This window comes from Myiozetetes cayanensis, unplaced genomic scaffold (genome assembly GCF_022539395.1).
Source record: "Myiozetetes cayanensis isolate MyiCay16 unplaced genomic scaffold, myiCay2020 scf3, whole genome shotgun sequence".
Classification (NCBI taxonomy): domain Eukaryota; kingdom Metazoa; phylum Chordata; class Aves; order Passeriformes; family Tyrannidae; genus Myiozetetes; species Myiozetetes cayanensis.
Genome location: NW_026087521.1, coordinates 73,431,493 through 73,448,817, shown reverse-complemented (window position 1 = coordinate 73,448,817; position 17,325 = coordinate 73,431,493). Strand labels below are relative to the sequence as shown.

At 46.6% G+C, this 17,325-nt stretch overlaps 1 protein-coding gene across 16 annotated transcripts in view; it reads left to right on the top strand.

Moving 5' to 3' along the window:
• PPFIBP1 (PPFIA binding protein 1) overlaps positions 1-15,390 on the top strand; it is an 87,487-nt gene extending 72,097 nt beyond the window's left edge. For 10 of the 16 annotated variants that reach the window (XM_050324540.1, XM_050324548.1, XM_050324547.1 and 7 more), the window contains 15 exons: positions 781-841; positions 1,713-1,742; positions 3,323-3,497; positions 4,702-4,734; positions 7,195-7,336; positions 7,576-7,704; positions 8,330-8,480; positions 9,656-9,767; positions 9,907-9,995; positions 11,458-11,580; positions 12,331-12,456; positions 13,250-13,438; positions 13,977-14,156; positions 14,509-14,574; positions 14,697-15,390. In XM_050324540.1, the coding sequence (XP_050180497.1) occupies positions 781-841; positions 1,713-1,742; positions 3,323-3,497; positions 4,702-4,734; positions 7,195-7,336; positions 7,576-7,704; positions 8,330-8,480; positions 9,656-9,767; positions 9,907-9,995; positions 11,458-11,580; positions 12,331-12,456; positions 13,250-13,438; positions 13,977-14,156; positions 14,509-14,574; positions 14,697-14,783 (1,693 nt within the window). In that variant the 3' untranslated portion in view covers positions 14,784-15,390. The remainder of the gene's footprint in view (positions 1-780; positions 842-1,712; positions 1,743-3,322; positions 3,498-4,701; positions 4,735-7,194; positions 7,337-7,575; positions 7,705-8,329; positions 8,481-9,655; positions 9,768-9,906; positions 9,996-11,457; positions 11,581-12,330; positions 12,457-13,249; positions 13,439-13,976; positions 14,157-14,508; positions 14,575-14,696) is intronic. The other 6 variants (XM_050324546.1, XM_050324554.1, XM_050324552.1 and 3 more) reach the window with 3 other exon arrangements.
• Positions 15,391-17,325: the final 1,935 nt, after the last annotated feature.

Below are 17,325 nucleotides of genomic sequence, written 5' to 3'. Positions count from 1 at the left end.
AGTGATGGCAGGTTTCTACTTTCATGGCCATTATTTTCCAGTTATTTATCTGTGCACAGTTACTTTCTGTTTCATCAGTGGTAGACTGTCAGTATACTCTGAAATTTGTAGTTTTCCACAGTACGCACACACGATTTGCTTTTTTCTTTTGATAGTGGGGGAAAGGTGATGAGTGGACTAGAATGAGAAAATAAAAGCCCAGTTCTGCTCTGTTGGTAGAAATATAGGTAACTTTATAAAATTCACTGTTACTCTGAATTTATATGTGGTTATGAGAAAAACTTCATTGGTAACTTTCTTTTCAACCACACTTGAGCATTCTAGACTGTAAATCCCACCAGAAATTGTGGGATATCTGCTCTGAAATGGAAAACAGAATCGAAGTTAAAATACTAAAACACTCATACTTGGCTTCTCTAGGGATTAAATTAGTCAAAAGCCAGTTGCTAAAAATAGTGGGTTTTGTAGCTTTTGTTTGTATCAATTCCTCTGCCTGTGTAAGTTCTGCTTGTTCTTCTGAAAATATGATGTTAAATAAGAAGCCAGCAAAATCCAAAGGTGGGCATCGTGTCACTGCAGCATCTGCAGCAGTGATGATGGTGTAATTAAATTCTGTGGGCTCTGGTTACTGCACTGATTGTCTTATTTCAAGGCAGTCATTGGTTTTAGTGATCTCAGCATGTATTAGAGTGCTTTCTTTGGAGCTGGTTCCTGGGAGTTGGCTGTGTCTTAGCAAATTTAATTTCAATACCTTAGCTCTGGTTTTATTTGTTGTCCCAGAACCTCCTCGCTGCAGAAGTCCAGCAGCCTGAGCAGTTTGAGGAAAGAGCCATCTGAAGTGGTAGGTTTGGCCGCCTCCTTCATCCCATCCCCGTGGGAATAGGAGTGACACCTCTGTTGTGGCAGTGACCCCGTGGGTGGATGCTCTGTTGCCACCTTCTGGGAAATGCTGAGCCAGAGCAGGGCTCCCCCTGTGTTAGCAGTGGTCACATTCGTGTGACATCTCCCAGAAGAGAATAAATCCCACTGCCCCTTCCTACTTGAATAATTGGGGAAGGCCACGCCAATGATGCATTATAAAATCCAGTCTGGGCTGACTGTATGTCTTAGGTGTCAGGAGCAAAAATACTGAGCCAGTGTGTGTCTGGTGATGGCTTCAGTTTAGCTTTCTCTGGAAGGGACCAAAAGCAGCAAACCTCCAGCAATGCCATGGAATCAGGGTGATTTGTGTGCTCTTTGGTGACAGCCTGAACTGCTGGAGGAGATCCTGAATTCCCTGACACCTCCTGTGTCTGACAGCACGGGAGGGGTGTTGGCAGGACTGAAAATGGAACCAGGATTTTATGATGAGAGCTGGAGTTTATGGGCTGGAGGTTTTTTTGGTTCTTTGCTTGGACAGCCAAGGAGTTGAGGCTGGGGATGTTTCTACCCTGATTCCTGCTTTGGGTCCTCTCAGCCTTAAATTCTGCATGTCCCTAATGATGTGCACAGCTAATCCTTCACAAAGCAAACCAAAGCAGCCCCCATGTCAGCTCACTGACCTCAAAGGAAGCAAGGATTAATCTGTGTGAAATACAGCTCTGAAGAGATTCCTTTGGGGGGAAAAAGCGTGCAGGGAAGGGTATTTCAGTTCACAATTTACCTCAAAATGAATTGAATGCTGGCTGTAAACCATGGCTTTCTAAATGTCTGTTTTAATCTTTTCCAAACAGGACAGAGAGCCTGCCCAGAAGCCAGCAGAGGTAACGAGTGTGTGTCTGTACGTGCAGGAACAGGGGCAGTGAGTGGGTGCTGAAAGGCTCCGTGGTGTGAAATGGCCACACACAATTCCAGAGGGGGAATATCCTGCAGATAGGATAGTGTGGAGTCTCTGCTGGGTGTCATCATCACCTCAGTGTCAGTGCTTGATGTCTCACACTTGTCTCCTCACACATGGATTATCTTCCAGTCTGCTTGAGCTTAAGGTTGCCCTCCAAGCTAATGTTTCCCCCACATACTCCACCACTGGATAATTAGCAAAGCTAACCATTAAGTATTTTACTGACTCTGTAATTACCTTTGATTAGTGTATCTTTAAAACCCTTTGGATTTCCCAGTTGTTTCCCTGAGTAGGAAACTGTGTTTCTGCAAAGGTTATCATTGCAGAACAGTTACCCCTTACGGCCACAGACCCGGGCAGAGATGACAGACCTCAGATAGCACTTGTGGGGTGAATGCTGCATTGATTCAGCAAAAGCCAAAGGATTGTATTTGGATTGTGACTGCATTTTCTTCCTTTTTTTCTTTTTAAAGCAACTGAAACAGCCAGCAAAGCTAAACTACTGCTCTAAATTGGTTGCCTGTGGTGTCTACTATCTCTCCTGGCATTTATTCTCCATGCTTGATACATCATTTCCTCTCAATTTTGGCAGGAGACATCATCAATTCATCCATTAACTGAGCAATTGCAGAGCAGTGATAGGAAGAGCTCTGACACTTGGCAGAGAACTGATACACCACGGGGGTCTTGCCTCTCTGCCTCCCACTGCCCCTGCAGCTCCCAGTGAGGGAGACAGAAATCCTGGAGAGCTGGAAAAGTTCAAAGCCTTCCAGGACTGTGTTTTTACCTTTTCCATACCTTTGAGCCAACCTTGCAGAAAGTGAGGAACACCCCAAAGAAGACAGGTTACTCTTAGCAGGTAGTGATAGTAGTCCTGGGCCCTGAACATGTGTCATGGTTAAAAAAGGAAAATTCATGGGTTGAGATAATAATAATAATTGAAACAAAGTAAAATAGTATAATAATAACAGTAATAGAGAGAAAGAGAGAGAGAAACCCCAAAAAAGAGAAATGATGCACAATGCTGTTGTTCATCTCCTGAGTTGTGATGGGCTTCCCATCCAAGTAACTCCCCCAGTTTATAGACTGGGCATGCTATTCCATGGCATGGAATGTCCCTTGGGTCAGCTTGGCCATGGATATCCCTTTGGCCATGCTCCCTCACAGCTTCTTGTGCACTTCCTCACTGGCAGAGCCTGGAAAACTGAAAATCCCTTGGCCCAGGGTAACCCCTGCCCAGCAACAACCAAAACATCCTCGTGTTACCAACACTGTTCTCATCCTCAGTCCAAAACACAGCTACTAGGGAAAAATGAGCCCTATCCCAGCTGAAACCAGGACAACATACTCAAATGAAGATCTTGTTTATGTTTTTCTTTGGGGGTTTTACATTTTTTCCTCATAGTGACACCTCAGAGGGACTTCCCAGGTCTTCTGCACTGTCCCTCTCAAAAGGCCTTTTGCAATTCCCTTACATTAAATCTTCATTTCCCTAATTTTAAGCAGGTTAAACCTCCTGTGGAAGGTCACAGTTTTGCAACCCTGCCCCCCAAGTCTCCCTCTCACGGTGGCACGGCCGACGAGGACAGTTTTGGTACCCGCAAGGCCAGGTCCTCCTTCGGCCGAGGCTTTTTCAAGATCAAGAACAACAAGAGGACTGCAAGTGCCCCCAATCTGGGTAGGTGTCGTGCATCTGCACTGATGTGGTGAATTGTTTGATCTGCTTCAGCCTCTGCTGTGATGTCTCCCCTGGGACCTTGCAGGGGGTTGCTGCTGGTTTGAAAACCTGCCTGTCTGGCAGTAGTTCACACACAGGGGATTTGTGGGCTTTTTTTCTCCCCCCAGCTCCATCCTCAGTTCATCTTTCATAGGATATGTCAGATGTGCAGAAATGGAGCAGCAGCACTTGGTCTTCCCCTTTATTCTTTTTGCATTTAAGCAGCCTTGCAAAAGGGATGGTGACAACAGGAACAGGACTGGCAAGTCATTCAAGCTCAGGTTGATTTTTCAGCTGTAATGGAGGGGGTGTTGTTTTGGTGTTGTCATTTGGTGACATTTACATATGACAAAGAAATAAACAAAATGTTCTGCTTAGCGCAGAAGTCGTTGTTGTCATCACCTGGAACGCTGCTTACATTTACTGCTCTGCTGTAGCAGTCCTTCCACTGCTGCAGTGAGAGCATCCATGAGTCTTTGCATCAGACCTACTGCCAGGCACCTCAAGATTTAGTTTCTCTCTTGCCCCAGGTTTAGGGATTTAGCTCTCTCTTTCATACGAAGGGGGATAACTTCTGCTTTGTTGAGCAGAAGGGTCTCCTGTTCTTCCTTACCCCAAGACAACTTTAGACGTTTGTTCAAAGCAAGTAACACCCCCACACATCGATCATACATTGACACACAACCTGGGAACTTGCTAGCTCCCAGCCTGTTCTGAGGGTTAGGCTCTTTGCTTTGGTTTGTTGATGTGTGCTGTTGTCCTGGAATCAACGTGTCTGACAAAGCGGAGCGCTCGTGGCTGCCGTAAAGGATGGGAAGACGGGTCGTATAAATCAGGGCCCTGTGAATTTGAGTAAGTTATTCATGTTACCCAGGTTTCAGTGCTTCCAGCAGCTGCTGTCCAGGTATTTGCCACTGCACAGGAGTCACGCTCAGCCCTGAGTGTGACGCCCTGCACCGCAGTGACTGCGCAGAGCTCTACTCCGTGTCCTTCCTGTGGAGGGGATTAGCAGTGGATGGGTGTGAATTCAGCATTCGTGTGGTGCCTGTGTCTCATGTACCTCCCTCCCTTTGTCTCCTATGTTGTTGACTTGTTCTGAACTGTGTTTTCCCTTGTCCCTCTGCGTGTTCCCTCCCGTTGTGTGTCCCTGTTTGGATCTCTGAAGATCGCAGTCGAAGTGCAAGTGCACCCACCTTAGGTACAGTAATCCTGCATGTCTTGCCTCTGCCAGCCCCGGGCTGTGGCTGCTGCTGACGGCTGGTTACGGCCACACCATCCTCCAACCACCCCTGGGCACCACAGCTCTGCACCCAGACTTCTGCCCATCGCTAGAAGGAGTTTTCACGTAACATCTGCCCTCTGCTAAAAGTCAGCTGTGCCATCTCTCAGTGGCTGCTACTAATGAGAGAGATTGCGGGTTCATTTGCTGTGACTTTGAGCCCAGAGTAACACCCAGAGCCAGGGAGCAGCTGAGATTTGGGGGGTTTAAATACCAGAGGCACCTTGGTGCTCCCATCTGTCCTGGATCCACTGGAAGAGTTTAAAGAATGGAGAAGCAGGGAATGTGGGAATGGCCTGAAGCAGGGCAGGCTCAGGTGGGATCTCAGGGAAAGGTTCTTCCCCCAGAGGGTGGTTGGGCACTGAACAGGCTCCCCAGGGCAGTGGGCACAGCATCAAGGCTGCCAGAGCTGCAGGAGTGTTTGGATATCACCCTCCTGCACAGGGTAGGATTGTTTGGGGCTGATCTTTGCAGGGCTAAGAGCTGGACTCAGTGATCCTTGTGGTCCCTTCCAGCTCAGCATATTCTGTCATTCTGTGATATTTCCCAGGTGTTCATTTAGGGGAGTGCCAGTGGGAAGGGCGAGTGATTCCTCTTCTGAGACGTAGCTGTATTTGTTATATAATAAAAAGTGAGAAATAATTGAAGGAGCCATTCACAGAGTAAATAAATACCAGTGTTGTGATGTGAGCCTTCCCTGGGTGGTTCTGGGTGGTGGGACCTCAGCCAGCAGAGCTGTGTTGGTCAGGCTGGTGGTGCAGCCACCCAGGGTGTCCCTCACTGGCAAAGGGACCGAGTGATCTGAGCCCTCTCAGTGTCCCACATGTGGCCCCTCGAGTGTCAGCTGTTCCAAGGGGTAGTGTCAGTGCATCAGAGGGAGCCAGGAACGAGGAGCAAACATTGCAATACCCGCAAATCTCTGCTACTAATGCACCCCACCTTGTCCTGGTATTCTCTCTCTAGAATGCTGTTTAAATGTGTTTTTTTTCCTAAACTAGCACCCCATCTTACACAAGTAGAGCAAAAACCACGAATGCCACAGCCTGGTTCCATGTTAGTGCTGTCTCCCACTGGCAGGATCCTTTTGTGTTCCACAGTGGTCAAACCAAAGTGCCTGGAAAGGGTCTTTTATCTGACCTTGTTGCTTCCCTGCAAGGTTTGGCATCTGAAGCATCGGTAGAAAATGGGACTTGTTCAAATGTATTCTGGCTGACTCGTCCAAACTTTGCCCAGCAGAAGGACACACTGGCAGAGCCTGAATGTTTTTGCTGGTCATGGCATGTTGTGACCTTACTTGAGGGCACGTGTCCCAGCAATACATGCTCTGCCTTGATTCACTGTTTGCTTCCCTCCTGGAAGTCTGAGAGTCCATTTCAAAAACCAGTGATGGTCATTTAATGGTCACTTAATTACACAACCACATTAAAAGATGGTAGAAGTGATTAAAGACCCGAGTGTCAGCCTGCTGCAGACTGCCTTGCCATGGCTGCTTCATCTGAACAAGCTCATGCTGTCACTGTTCCCCAGCAAGTCACTGCCATAAACTCCTCCTGGTAGTTTTATTCAGCTGTCTGGCACTTGCTGGCACACCTCTGCTTATGTAGCCTAGTAGATATTGCAATTCTCTTAGTTTTCTTTTTAAATGCTCTTAAAATTGTTTTTTTTTTCTCTGTTAAGTTTAGCTTTTGTGACCACTTCCCCTTTGGGGGACAGGAGCCCTCAGGTTTGTTGTCGTAGAAAGCAGCTACAGGTCAAAGATTGAATGGTTTTATAGTGGGTGATATCATGTAGAGTCTCTGATCCTTTGTGTACCACTCAGAAGATCTGGTTCAGACAGAGCCTAAACTCCCTGGTGTTCCTCTGCAGAGGAACAAATTAGTCCACGGTTTGCAGAATGAGGGTAAAAGGGGCCTTTTCTCCCAGAGCAGGAGTTTTATTGCTGGAATTTCTTAGCCATGGGAATGAAATGCTGCAGGTTATTGGGAAAGATGTCTGCAGGGAAATGATTTGGTTTTCTGTGCTATGGAGAATCCTGGTTTGGTTCCCTGTCATGGCACTGAATTGTTTCTGGGCATCCATGTGCCTGTGAAAGGACTGTAAGAAAATTCCCTGAGGAAGAGTAAACTTGGGATTTAACTGGCTGGTTGATTAGGGAGGTGGTTTTTGCCCACCTGGTGCAGGGCATTGCCCTGGAATGTTACCAACCAGGCCCATGAAGGAGGAACATGTTGTTTCTTCTGGATTTTCCCATCCCTCTTTGCCCCATTTTCTTAACATGGTGGCTCTCAATAATTTTAGCAGGAGTCATTCCCAAGTTCAGGAGTGTATCTGCACAGTCCTGCACAAGTGGGTCTTGACAGAGATGTTGTTTTCCAACAGCTGAGACGGAGAAGGGATCTGCAGATCACTTGGATCTGGCTGGCTTGCCCCCCCGCCCAAAGGAAGCAGATGGTCTACAGATGACACCACCTTCTCCAGATTCCAGGAAAAAGGCCAGGGGGATCAAGAAGTTATTTGGAAAGTAAGTAAAATATGAGAGATGTCCATTCTCCAGAGCTGGGGTTTGCTGGGAACACTCCTTCCCTTCAGCATGGTTTGCTGTCCCGAGAGCAGGAGCCTGCGTGGCGTTTGGGAGAAGTAACTGCAGGTCAGGGGCAGGTTGGAAGGAGAGCTACAAGCCCTGTAGGAGGCCTTACCTACTTTGATTGCAGTTGCCTTGTCCTCAGCCCAATGTGAACGTGCTTTCCTCCTTTAAACCAGGCTCAGGAGGAGTCAGTCCACCACCTTCAACCCCGACGACATGTCCGAGACCGAGTTCAAGCGAGGAGGGACGAGAGCGACGGCGGGGCCACGGCTGGGCTGGTCCCGAGACCTAGGGCAGTCCCACAAGTAAGACAAGTGGTGCCAAGTGGGGCTCGACTTCCTGGCCCCAAGGAGAAGCTCAGTGCCAAAATGAACCGTTCCCTCTCCTTGGAGAGATGGTCTTTGCGGGGTTGAGGTTGGGTGGGTGGCAGGGTCGTGTTGCTGAGCTGCAGGAGGGCAGCTGTTTTGTTCTGATTGCATTTTCCATTTTACACAAAGAAGAAGGAGCATCTGCTGCACACAGGTTGATCAGCCCCTTTGCCTTTAATTGTTACAGAATTATTTGTCTGTTTGCACTGAAGCAGGATGTGAGCCTTCAGGTAGCAGTGACAGATACTCCTCCAGTACCTTTCCTGCTGCAGTTCCAGGGATTAAAGGCTAAAGTGAAGCATTAGGGTCTCTCTTTGGGGTTTTAGCCACACTAGGCAGCAGAGATGGTTGGTTTGGGTATGACAGTAGCAGCAGATAGCAGCAGTGGTGCTGATGATTCCGAAGGAGACACATGTTCTTCCTCACAAGCCCACCACGATGCATGTTCCCCACCAGAGATTGTCCCAGCTCCCACAAAATAGGAATTAGGCTTAGACTTTGGCTTTTTTGGAGATCTGAGGTGCAGGATTTATCAGTGTTTTTTTTGCTGAATCTCCCCCAGTGAGCTGGACATGCCGTTCGCAAAGTGGACGAAGGAGCAGGTTTGCAACTGGCTCCAGGACCAAGGGCTTGGCTCCTACATAAATAATGGCAGGCAGTGGATACTGTCTGGGCAGACACTCCTGCAGGCTTCTCAGCAGGATCTGGAAAAGGTGAGGAATACTGGAAGCAATCCTTTCACATAAAGGTACAAAAAAATTGCTGCTTCTCTGCGTGTAAATCAGGTGTACCTGGTAAAAAATGTAAACAAGGTGAGTTCTCAAAATACTGTCACCTGCAGTGATGCCAAATCCATTTCTTTTTAGCTGAAGTTTTGTAGAAATTTAATGCTCTGGAGTGAAGCTAATAATTACAAATATGTGATTTAGCTTCATGAAGCATGCATGTATCAATTGACTATGCCACTTTCTAAAAATAGGCATGTGAGGGTGCCTCATTATCATATGGGTTTGTAGCCCTGATTCATGGTACAGTTGTTTTAAAAGGGTGTAAAAAGTTTATATTTTGGTCTGATTTGAATTTCTGCCCATTTTATACAAAGAGAATGAGGATTTATTACAGGCTGATCAGGTGATGTCTCTGATTGTTACAGAATTCTTTTTTTTTTCTAAAACGAGAAACACAGAAAAAAGTTGATTCATTTTATACTTTTAATCCACCGTATTCACTGCAGTTTGGATTTTCAGCTCTTAAAAAATCACTCCCCTCACCAAATAGTAAGGCTGTTTACTCAGTTGGGTAGTTACACTACAAATGGAATAAGAAAAGTGTGATATGTGATAGCGTGTCAGAGGAAACATTAACCAGCAAGCACTGGGGAAAGTGTGTAGGGACTAAAGGGATCCTGGAATGTTTGCACTTGCAGCTGAACTGGGAAGGGTGTTATGCCTTTGGAGGCATTAATGAATTTCAGTAGGGCCTGGGACCTTCATGTGCTCTTAAGTAAATAATTCCTTTAACCTTACCTGCCCAAATGGGAAGGGAGGAAGTAATCCCAGCAGGTATTTTTCTGAATGCTAACGTGGTTATATTGTGGGATTTTTCTTAACCTTGTATCTGAATGTTGTGCCTGACATTTTCATACAGTTTGGAATCCATCGCTTCCTGAAATTGATCTATGATTAATTAACCCAGCACACCACCAGGCCTTTCCCTGGTGCTGAACACGTGCTAAAATGATGCTGATATTCAGCACGTAGAAAACACACCTGCCAGGTCCCCAGCAAGTGCCGTGTACAGTGTGGCTCTCTGGAACCCTCTGGAATTCGGCAGAAGGAGAAATAGCACAGCACTGTCTCTGGATTTGCTGCTTTCCTTCCCTTCACAGGAGCTGGGGATAAAGCACCCGCTGCATCGGAAGAAGCTCCAGCTTGCTCTGCAGGCACTGGGATCCGAAGAGGAGAACAACCACGGCAAACTGGATTACCACTGGGTTACCAGTAAGGTTTTACTCCGTGCTGAAGCAGGATCTTCAGATGGGGTTCCTAGTCGTGGCTAACTGGGGGCTCAGAAGGGGAGGACACCTGAGTGGTGCAGGTGACTCGGCTCCCACTCTGACAGAGTGTGTCTGTGCCCCAGGGTGGCTCGATGACATCGGCCTGCCCCAGTACAAGACCCAGTTCGACGAGGGCAAGGTGGATGGCAGAATGCTCCATTACATGACTGTGGTGAGTAAATGGCTGCTTTTTTTCCCCTGACATCCTCACCATGTTCTCAGTCTGTCCCCACTGAAGAGCAGGTGAATGGTGCATTAATTGGGGCTTCCAGCTTTCTGGGTGATGGTTGGGAGGAGGCTGAGGGAGGTCAGTGTGTCAGAGGACATTCCAGAATTCCCTATTTGTCCATATGCTTCACTGCAGTGTTTAAAGGATCCCCTGAAACTGCAGTGGGAGTCCTGTGTTAAGCTAATAGATACTACTGCTCATCTGCAAGTATCTCCTGTATTCTTTCCAGTTTAGAGATACTATCTTCACACGATCTTCAGGTGCAAGAGCAAACTTTCTGAGCAAAAACTCAGACTTATCTGTGAGAAATGGGCAATATTGCTCTTAACAGTTGTGCTCAGGCAGGGTTTGCACACAAAAGTGTGCAGATGCTGTGGTTACTGTTCGTATTGTTAATTAATAGAAGTAGGTGGAATTTTTTTCTTCAGTGAGCAAGCATTTGATCCGCGTACTTATTCAAGTGGATGCTTAGGTGAAGAAAACCAAGCAAAAGGTCCTTCCTTTGAAGGAAATTGCAGTTTGAAGAGCCAACTTGTTTGAAAACAGGCTACACTCAATAGCTTTTGCATTTCAAAGTCAGATTCAGCTCCCCACTCAGACCATCTCAGTCAAATGTTAAATTTCTCACTGCTTTAATGGTGGGGTTTGGTGTTTATTCCCTTTAGCTTTTTGAGTTCAGACATTAACATAAAAGTAGGAGGCAGGCTGTTTCTTCTACTTCTTAACTCTTGGCAGTGTGATGCCAACAGGCTCCACTGAGCTTGGTCTTGTGTTGGAAGACTTCACTGCCAGTGTTAAATGGGTGAGGATTGCAGATAAGATACAGCATGGGCTGCATAATGTAAGGGAATTTGTATTATTCAACAGTCTTTTTTGTACTGAAAAGGGAGGAAAAGTAATAGGTGGACAGAGCAGGGATATGTAGCAGGAGCCTTGTGTTTTAAATGGATATTCTTCCTGTCACTGCCCTTTAATTGGGGATATTTTTAGACAGAGTTTAACCATCAAATTATGACAACACATTCACTGTAAACAGCCACCTAAATATGCAAAGCAGGAAACTAATACTTTCAGTTACCTTGCCTCCAAATTAATAACAGTGACTGGAAAGCTGTCCTGGCTCTAATCCAGTCCCTGAGGATGTGTCATCTCCCCCTGTCCCCTCCTTGTTGCCCCAGGTGTCCCTGTGCCCTGTGTGAAGAGCACCACCCAGGAGCTCATACAGTGCAACTCGGGGAGCTTTTGTTTTGGGACAGATGGTTTGCTGCTGATCACCTGTCTCACACAATAAAATGTTACCCCTGCTGTACCAGATGTGCCATTTTCAGCCAGTCTCCTCCAGTCGGATGCTGGTTCCATGAATAAGCACATTTATGTTTATTAACTCCCCCTTCCTCTTCAACAGGATGACCTGCTGTCCTTGAAGGTTGTCAGTGTCCTCCACCACCTCAGCATCAAAAGAGCCATCCAGGTGTTGAGAATAAACAACTTTGAGCCCAACTGCCTGCGCAGGAGGCCATCGGATGAGGTGCTGCTTTGCCCTGAAACTGCGCAGGGGAATCCTTTAGGATTTTATCCCTGGTGTTTCTGGTTGTTCCTGCTCTGCTTTCTCCTCCTTGTCTCCTCCTTCCTATTTCAATCTTTTTCATTTTCAGTCGCCTTTTTCTCATGTTGCCTTTCCAGCCTCATGCTCTGACATCACTTTCTTTCCTCCACCTGCCCTGACCCCAGACTCAGGTCCCCCTTGCCAAGTCTCCCTCTTCTCTCCCAAGCCAACAGCTGGGCTGTTCTGGCCCAGTGTCTGATGGGCTGTCTGGAACATAAATCATCTGGAGCTCAGTGCACTTACAGCCATAAGTCTTGTGTAACTCCTTGGAAAACTGATGGCAGTGTCAAAATTTTCTGTGTAAGAGGAGCTTGACCCTGTTAGCAGATGGAGAGACTGCTACCAGACTGTTTTGGAAGCAGCAAAATACTGGATAGGGCAATGGATGATGAAACAGCCCAGACTGTTGGATTTAGATGCATAGTGTGTATCTGCCAGAACAGCACAGCAGCTCGTGGAACAGCTCGTGGAGGTAGCATTGCTGAAGCTTAAAACATCCCCATCCCCACTGTGGTACTGCTGCAAGGTGGCAATCCAAAAAGAGATTTTATTTTTTTTCCTGGCAGTGCAAAGTGGGATTGCATTCCTGAAGGGCACGTTTCAGTAGAGATTTGGGCTGGGACAGCTGAGTTGGGATGTCTCTCCTTACCTGCCCCTTCCTCCTGTTCCCAGAGCAACGTCAGCCCCTCCGAGGTGACCCAGTGGACCAACCACCGTGTGATGGAGTGGCTGCGCTCCGTGGATCTGGCAGAGTATGCACCCAACCTGCGGGGCAGTGGTGTGCACGGGGGACTCATGGTAAGTGTCTGGGGTGGCTTCTTCCTTGTTATTTCAAAAAAATACGTGGCTGAGAATCACTAAAACCAAAGTTCTGATGCCATGTTCGCTGCACACGTCTCATCTTCTTGTTCTACTTCATAAACAGCAATTGGCATTTCTTACTCTGTGGTTTAAAGGATGTGAATGTCTCCGGCAGAATTAGTGCGGTTTGGTAATCTGTATTCCACTCATAATTTAATTCTGGTATGGCATTCTCCACCTCCTGTCCTCTGATCCTGCACACTGGTGGTAAACAGCCACTGTGTGCCTTCCCAGACCTGGGTATGATTTTCTTTTCGGATGGAAGCTTGTTAATTCTGTAAAATTTGAGATTTCAGTGTCAAACCAGGATTGTTTTTAATTACCATCACAGACTCCAGACTTATACTTGCAGAATTTTGTTGTGATGATTCAGAGTTATATCCCTACTCCAAACATTTTGTCTGTCTGTTTTCCATGGTTCCTCTGGCTACCTTTTCCAGGGTTAAAGAGGATGGCAGGCAAACATTCTGTGGCAGCTTCACACATTACTTCAGTTAAGGGTGAATTTCTCTGTTCCTTTCTTCTACTTTGTTTGTATTTGTGAAGGAAAGCCTGGAGGTAGCACTTTGGGAATCCTTTCACTAGTTAACTCTCTTTTCTCCCTCTTTGTTGTACCCTTCCTTTAAAATACAAACAAAAACTCCCAGAGCGGGGAGTGACCAAGTTGATGTCCTTGAGATTTCATCAGACAGTTGCTGGCTTCAGCTGGATTCTGTGGTTTGATCCACAGGTTTTGGAGCCTCGTTTCAATGTGGAAACCATGGCACAGCTGCTGAACATCCCCCCGAACAAGACGCTGCTGAGGCGGCACTTGGCGACTCATTTCAACCTCCTCATCGGGCAGGAGGCCCAGCAGCAGAAACGAGAGGCCATGGAGGCCCCAGACTATGTCCTCTTGACAGCAACTGCCAAAGTCAAGGTTGGTCACTTGTTCTGGGCCGTGGGTGAGGTTCCAGGCTCTCCGGTGTGCTGGGTTTGGAGGGCACTTGGGGAACGTCTGACAAAAGGGGCTGGTTCCCAAGGAAAGAAAGGTGAGGGCAGGACTTGCCACATTTGGGTTTGACACTTGTGTCTGCACCACAGTTCAGCCTCTCCTGTGCACAGATGAGAGGTAGCACTCGTGTTGTCCTTCTGTCTGTCCTGTAAGATGTTTGGGAGGGAGATTGACTCCTATTGTTTATAGGCTCATGGTCTAGTGTAGTGGAATTTTGACCTCATTTTAGATCCTTTAAATGGTGTTTTCTTAATGGTGGTACAATGAGAGGACACACACTGTCCTTTCTGTCATGGATTAACAGCTGTTCAGAAGATCTGTTTAGGAGACAAGTGGGGTGATCTGTTTAGGAGACAAGTGGGGTTTTGGCCCTTCACTGTTGAGACATCAGTGCAAGAGTAGGAGCTCTGTTAATTATTAGCTGATTCTCTAACTTCTTGTCAAATTTCTCTTCACTTTTAAGCCAAAGAAACTTACCTTCAGCAACTTTGGGAGCCTGAGGAAGAAGAAGCAAGATGATGGGGAAGAGTATGTGTGTCCCATGGAGCTGGGGCGGGCGTCGGGGAGCGGCTCAAGGAAGGGCTTTAAGCCTGGCCTGGATATCCGAGTGTACGACGATGATGATTTGGACAGGCTGGAGCAGGTGAGCCAGTGCTGGCAGCTTGGAGTCTCTGTCACAGCAGGACATGGGGAATGGCTTCAAACTGACAGAGAGCAGGTTTAGGTTGGATATCAGGGAGAAATCCTTCCCTGGGAGGGTGGGCAGGCCCTGGCACAGGTTGCCCAGAGAAGCTGTGGCTGCCCCATCCCTGGCAGTGTCCAAGGCCAGGTTGGATGGGGCTCTGAGCAACCTGGGCTGGTGGAAGGTGTTGCTGCCCATGGCAGGGGGTTGGAATGAGATGGTCTTTAAGGTCCCTCCCAATGCAAACCATTCTGTGACTCTGTGACACAATGAAGTTATTACTGGTTCATTGTTCATTCTCTGTTCTCTGTAGATGGAAGATTCAGAAGGGACAGTGAGGCAAATAGGAGCGTTTTCTGAAGGCATCAACAACTTGACAGTAAGGCTTAAAAGTGGGGTCTGGGGGTCTGTGGAGTAAGTTCTCTGTTTCTCTAAGATGGGTCTAAACCCTTGGCAGTCCCCAGTTGGGTCAGCCCTGACTGTCCCTCATTTCCTTTGCAGCACATGTTGAAAGAAGATGAGATGTTTAAAGACTTTGCCACCCGCTCTCCCAGCACCAGTATAACAGATGAGGACTCCAATGTTTGATGGTAACCAGCAGGCACTGGCAGGGGCTCACTTTCCTGTGTGCAGGAGCATCATCATTTGATGTGATGGGCAGCAGATCATGTACATTACAATTGCTCTTGCTTCTGTTTGTTCGAAGGAACGTTGGGGGGGTGGAGAATTTTAAAGAAAAAGGAGATTTAAAGATAAAAAAAAGGTGCCTACTCTAAAGTTGCCATAGAAACCACCCAGACACTGGTGAATGGTAATCATTTTAACTCTATTTAATGTACAAACTGGTGATATGTTTCAGAGTGTTGCATTTGTGGTATGATAGTGCTCTTTTTTTGCTTATTCATGGCCTCAGATAATCCTTTATACTGTTGGAAAGTAACAGAAGGTGTTAGGTGAAAGTGTTGAGTCTGTAGATATCGTGCATCAGCTTTCTCTAGGCTCTCAGCTGAAAAATAGAAGTTACTGCTCCTTTTCAAGTGCTTTTGTTTGGCACAGATGCCAGTTTTGCCCTTCCTGCAGTATCCAATGTAGGATTTTAGTCATCTGTGCCCTGCTTAAGCTCCCTGGTAGCTCTTGACTGTTGCTCTTATTTTTATACTGTTTTATAAAAAAAAAAAAAAAAAGAAAAAAAGAAGTATATGAAGTACATATAAAAGCAAAAATTTAAATTTTGTTGTGAGGCAGAGTGATGGAAAGTTGAAGGTGTGTGGGGAAAGGGAAGGAGAAGGTTGTAAAAAAAATGATGCCAGTTTGCAGACCAGCTGGTTACTGGAAAAGGCAGGCTGACCTTTGGAACTGTTTGCTTTTGTTGTTTTTTACTAAGTGCACAGTTTAATGATCTTCCATTTGGGATGAAACAATTCTAAAGCATGTTTTTTCTAGCAGTGACCCGTGTGGAAACTGCACATTTTAAAATGTCTTCTCTCCTGGTCCCAGCAGCAGTAGTTGGAGCATTCAGCAAGGTTGTTAACTCTTCTGTGACTTAAAGAATTCCCTGTAAGTTGAGAGTACTCCCTGCATATGGAAGGGATGTTTCTGTGCTGTGACTAACGTGAAGATGGTGTAGTTGCAAAAAGAAAGTTATATAAAGAAATGTATAGGAAAATATATTATTTCATATTATTAAACCTAAGGTGGGACTTCTCCTCCAAAATTCAAACATGTTGCTCATCATTAAAGCACAGCTCCTCTGCTTTTGGGGACAGTCAGGATTTAAAATTCCCACGCAGCCGGTGGAGATCTCGCGTCAGGCTCTGGGTATCGCGAGCAAACAAACAAACAAAAATCCGAGTAATGTTTTATCCAGTGGTTGTTTGTACGGTGTTGAACGTTGCATGTGTTGTAGCACCATGGCATGAAGCTGCTTTGCTTTGTAAAGGCAAAAAGAACCCCCAGACCCCGTTCCTTGCAGTGGTGTGTTGCTTTCCCAAGCCTTTGGCGCGCGTTCCGTCGCTCTCCTCGCTGGAAGCGAGGCCGCTCCTGGTGTGGAGCCAGGGATTGTAGGTTTGTGCTGGCCTGTGAGGGTGTTTCTAAAACACCATTAGCCTCTTTCTGGGGCTTCCAGGGAACTCCCATCAGATGCTGGGGTAGATCAGAGACATATTCTGGCATTGTATTCTTGTGACCTGATGACTTGGATCTTTGCAGGATGTGCAGGGGAGGTGAAAAATGTTGATTATTGATGTACCAAGATGAAAAATCTGATGTGGACAGGTTGTGTTGTACATGATATACACTGCCACTGTCTCTTCAGCAGCTGGAGCCAGGCAAACAATCCATAAAGTCTACATAAAATACTTTTTGCTGCTTACCATTTATCTGCAAACAGATCATAACCGATGCTTTAGTCAACATTCCTGACTGATTCCTGTGCTGACATTTCTTCCTCTGCAGTCTTGGGGGTGTTTGAGCTCTTTTATTTGGGCAGAAATACCACACTGTGTAACATGCAGAAGCTTGGGATGTGGATTCAGGCCTCACTTCCCGTGAATGCTCTGCAAAGTTGTTATTATTTACAGGGAATTTGAACATAAAACCCTGTGGAAGCACGGGGAGAACGTGGTGCAGGCTTTCTGGCAAAATTCCTCCAGGTGGCTGGCTGGTGAACAGGACTGGATATCCATTGGGGGGGAAAAAGGAGGGGTTAGTGACACAATCCTGTGTGTGGAAATAGGCACAAATACACTCTGCAGTGTCTCTCCAGTCCAGTGTTATCAGTGACAGCAGGGAGGGTTTATTTAAGTCCAGTTTAAGCAGAATTCTGCTCTGAGCAACCCTTTCCTGCACTTGCCAGCTGTCAGCCAGGTCATTCCCTTGGGGCTGCCTGTCACCTGAACCTGGGTTGTTTTATGGGGTGGGAACACAGGAGCAGGGGATAAAGTCAGGAGGTTTTTGTGTGCGTGCTGTCGATACCTTTGGGGTGTTTTCATCTGTGCGTGTTTGAAGAGGGCAACGTAACTGCTGTGTATTGCCATGTGAATCCAATAAAGTCTGTGGAAAATGCCAAGTGTTTCTGGAAGCTGGTTCCCTTTCCCTCTTCAGATTTTCCTAGGAAGCTTGTTGTGTTCTA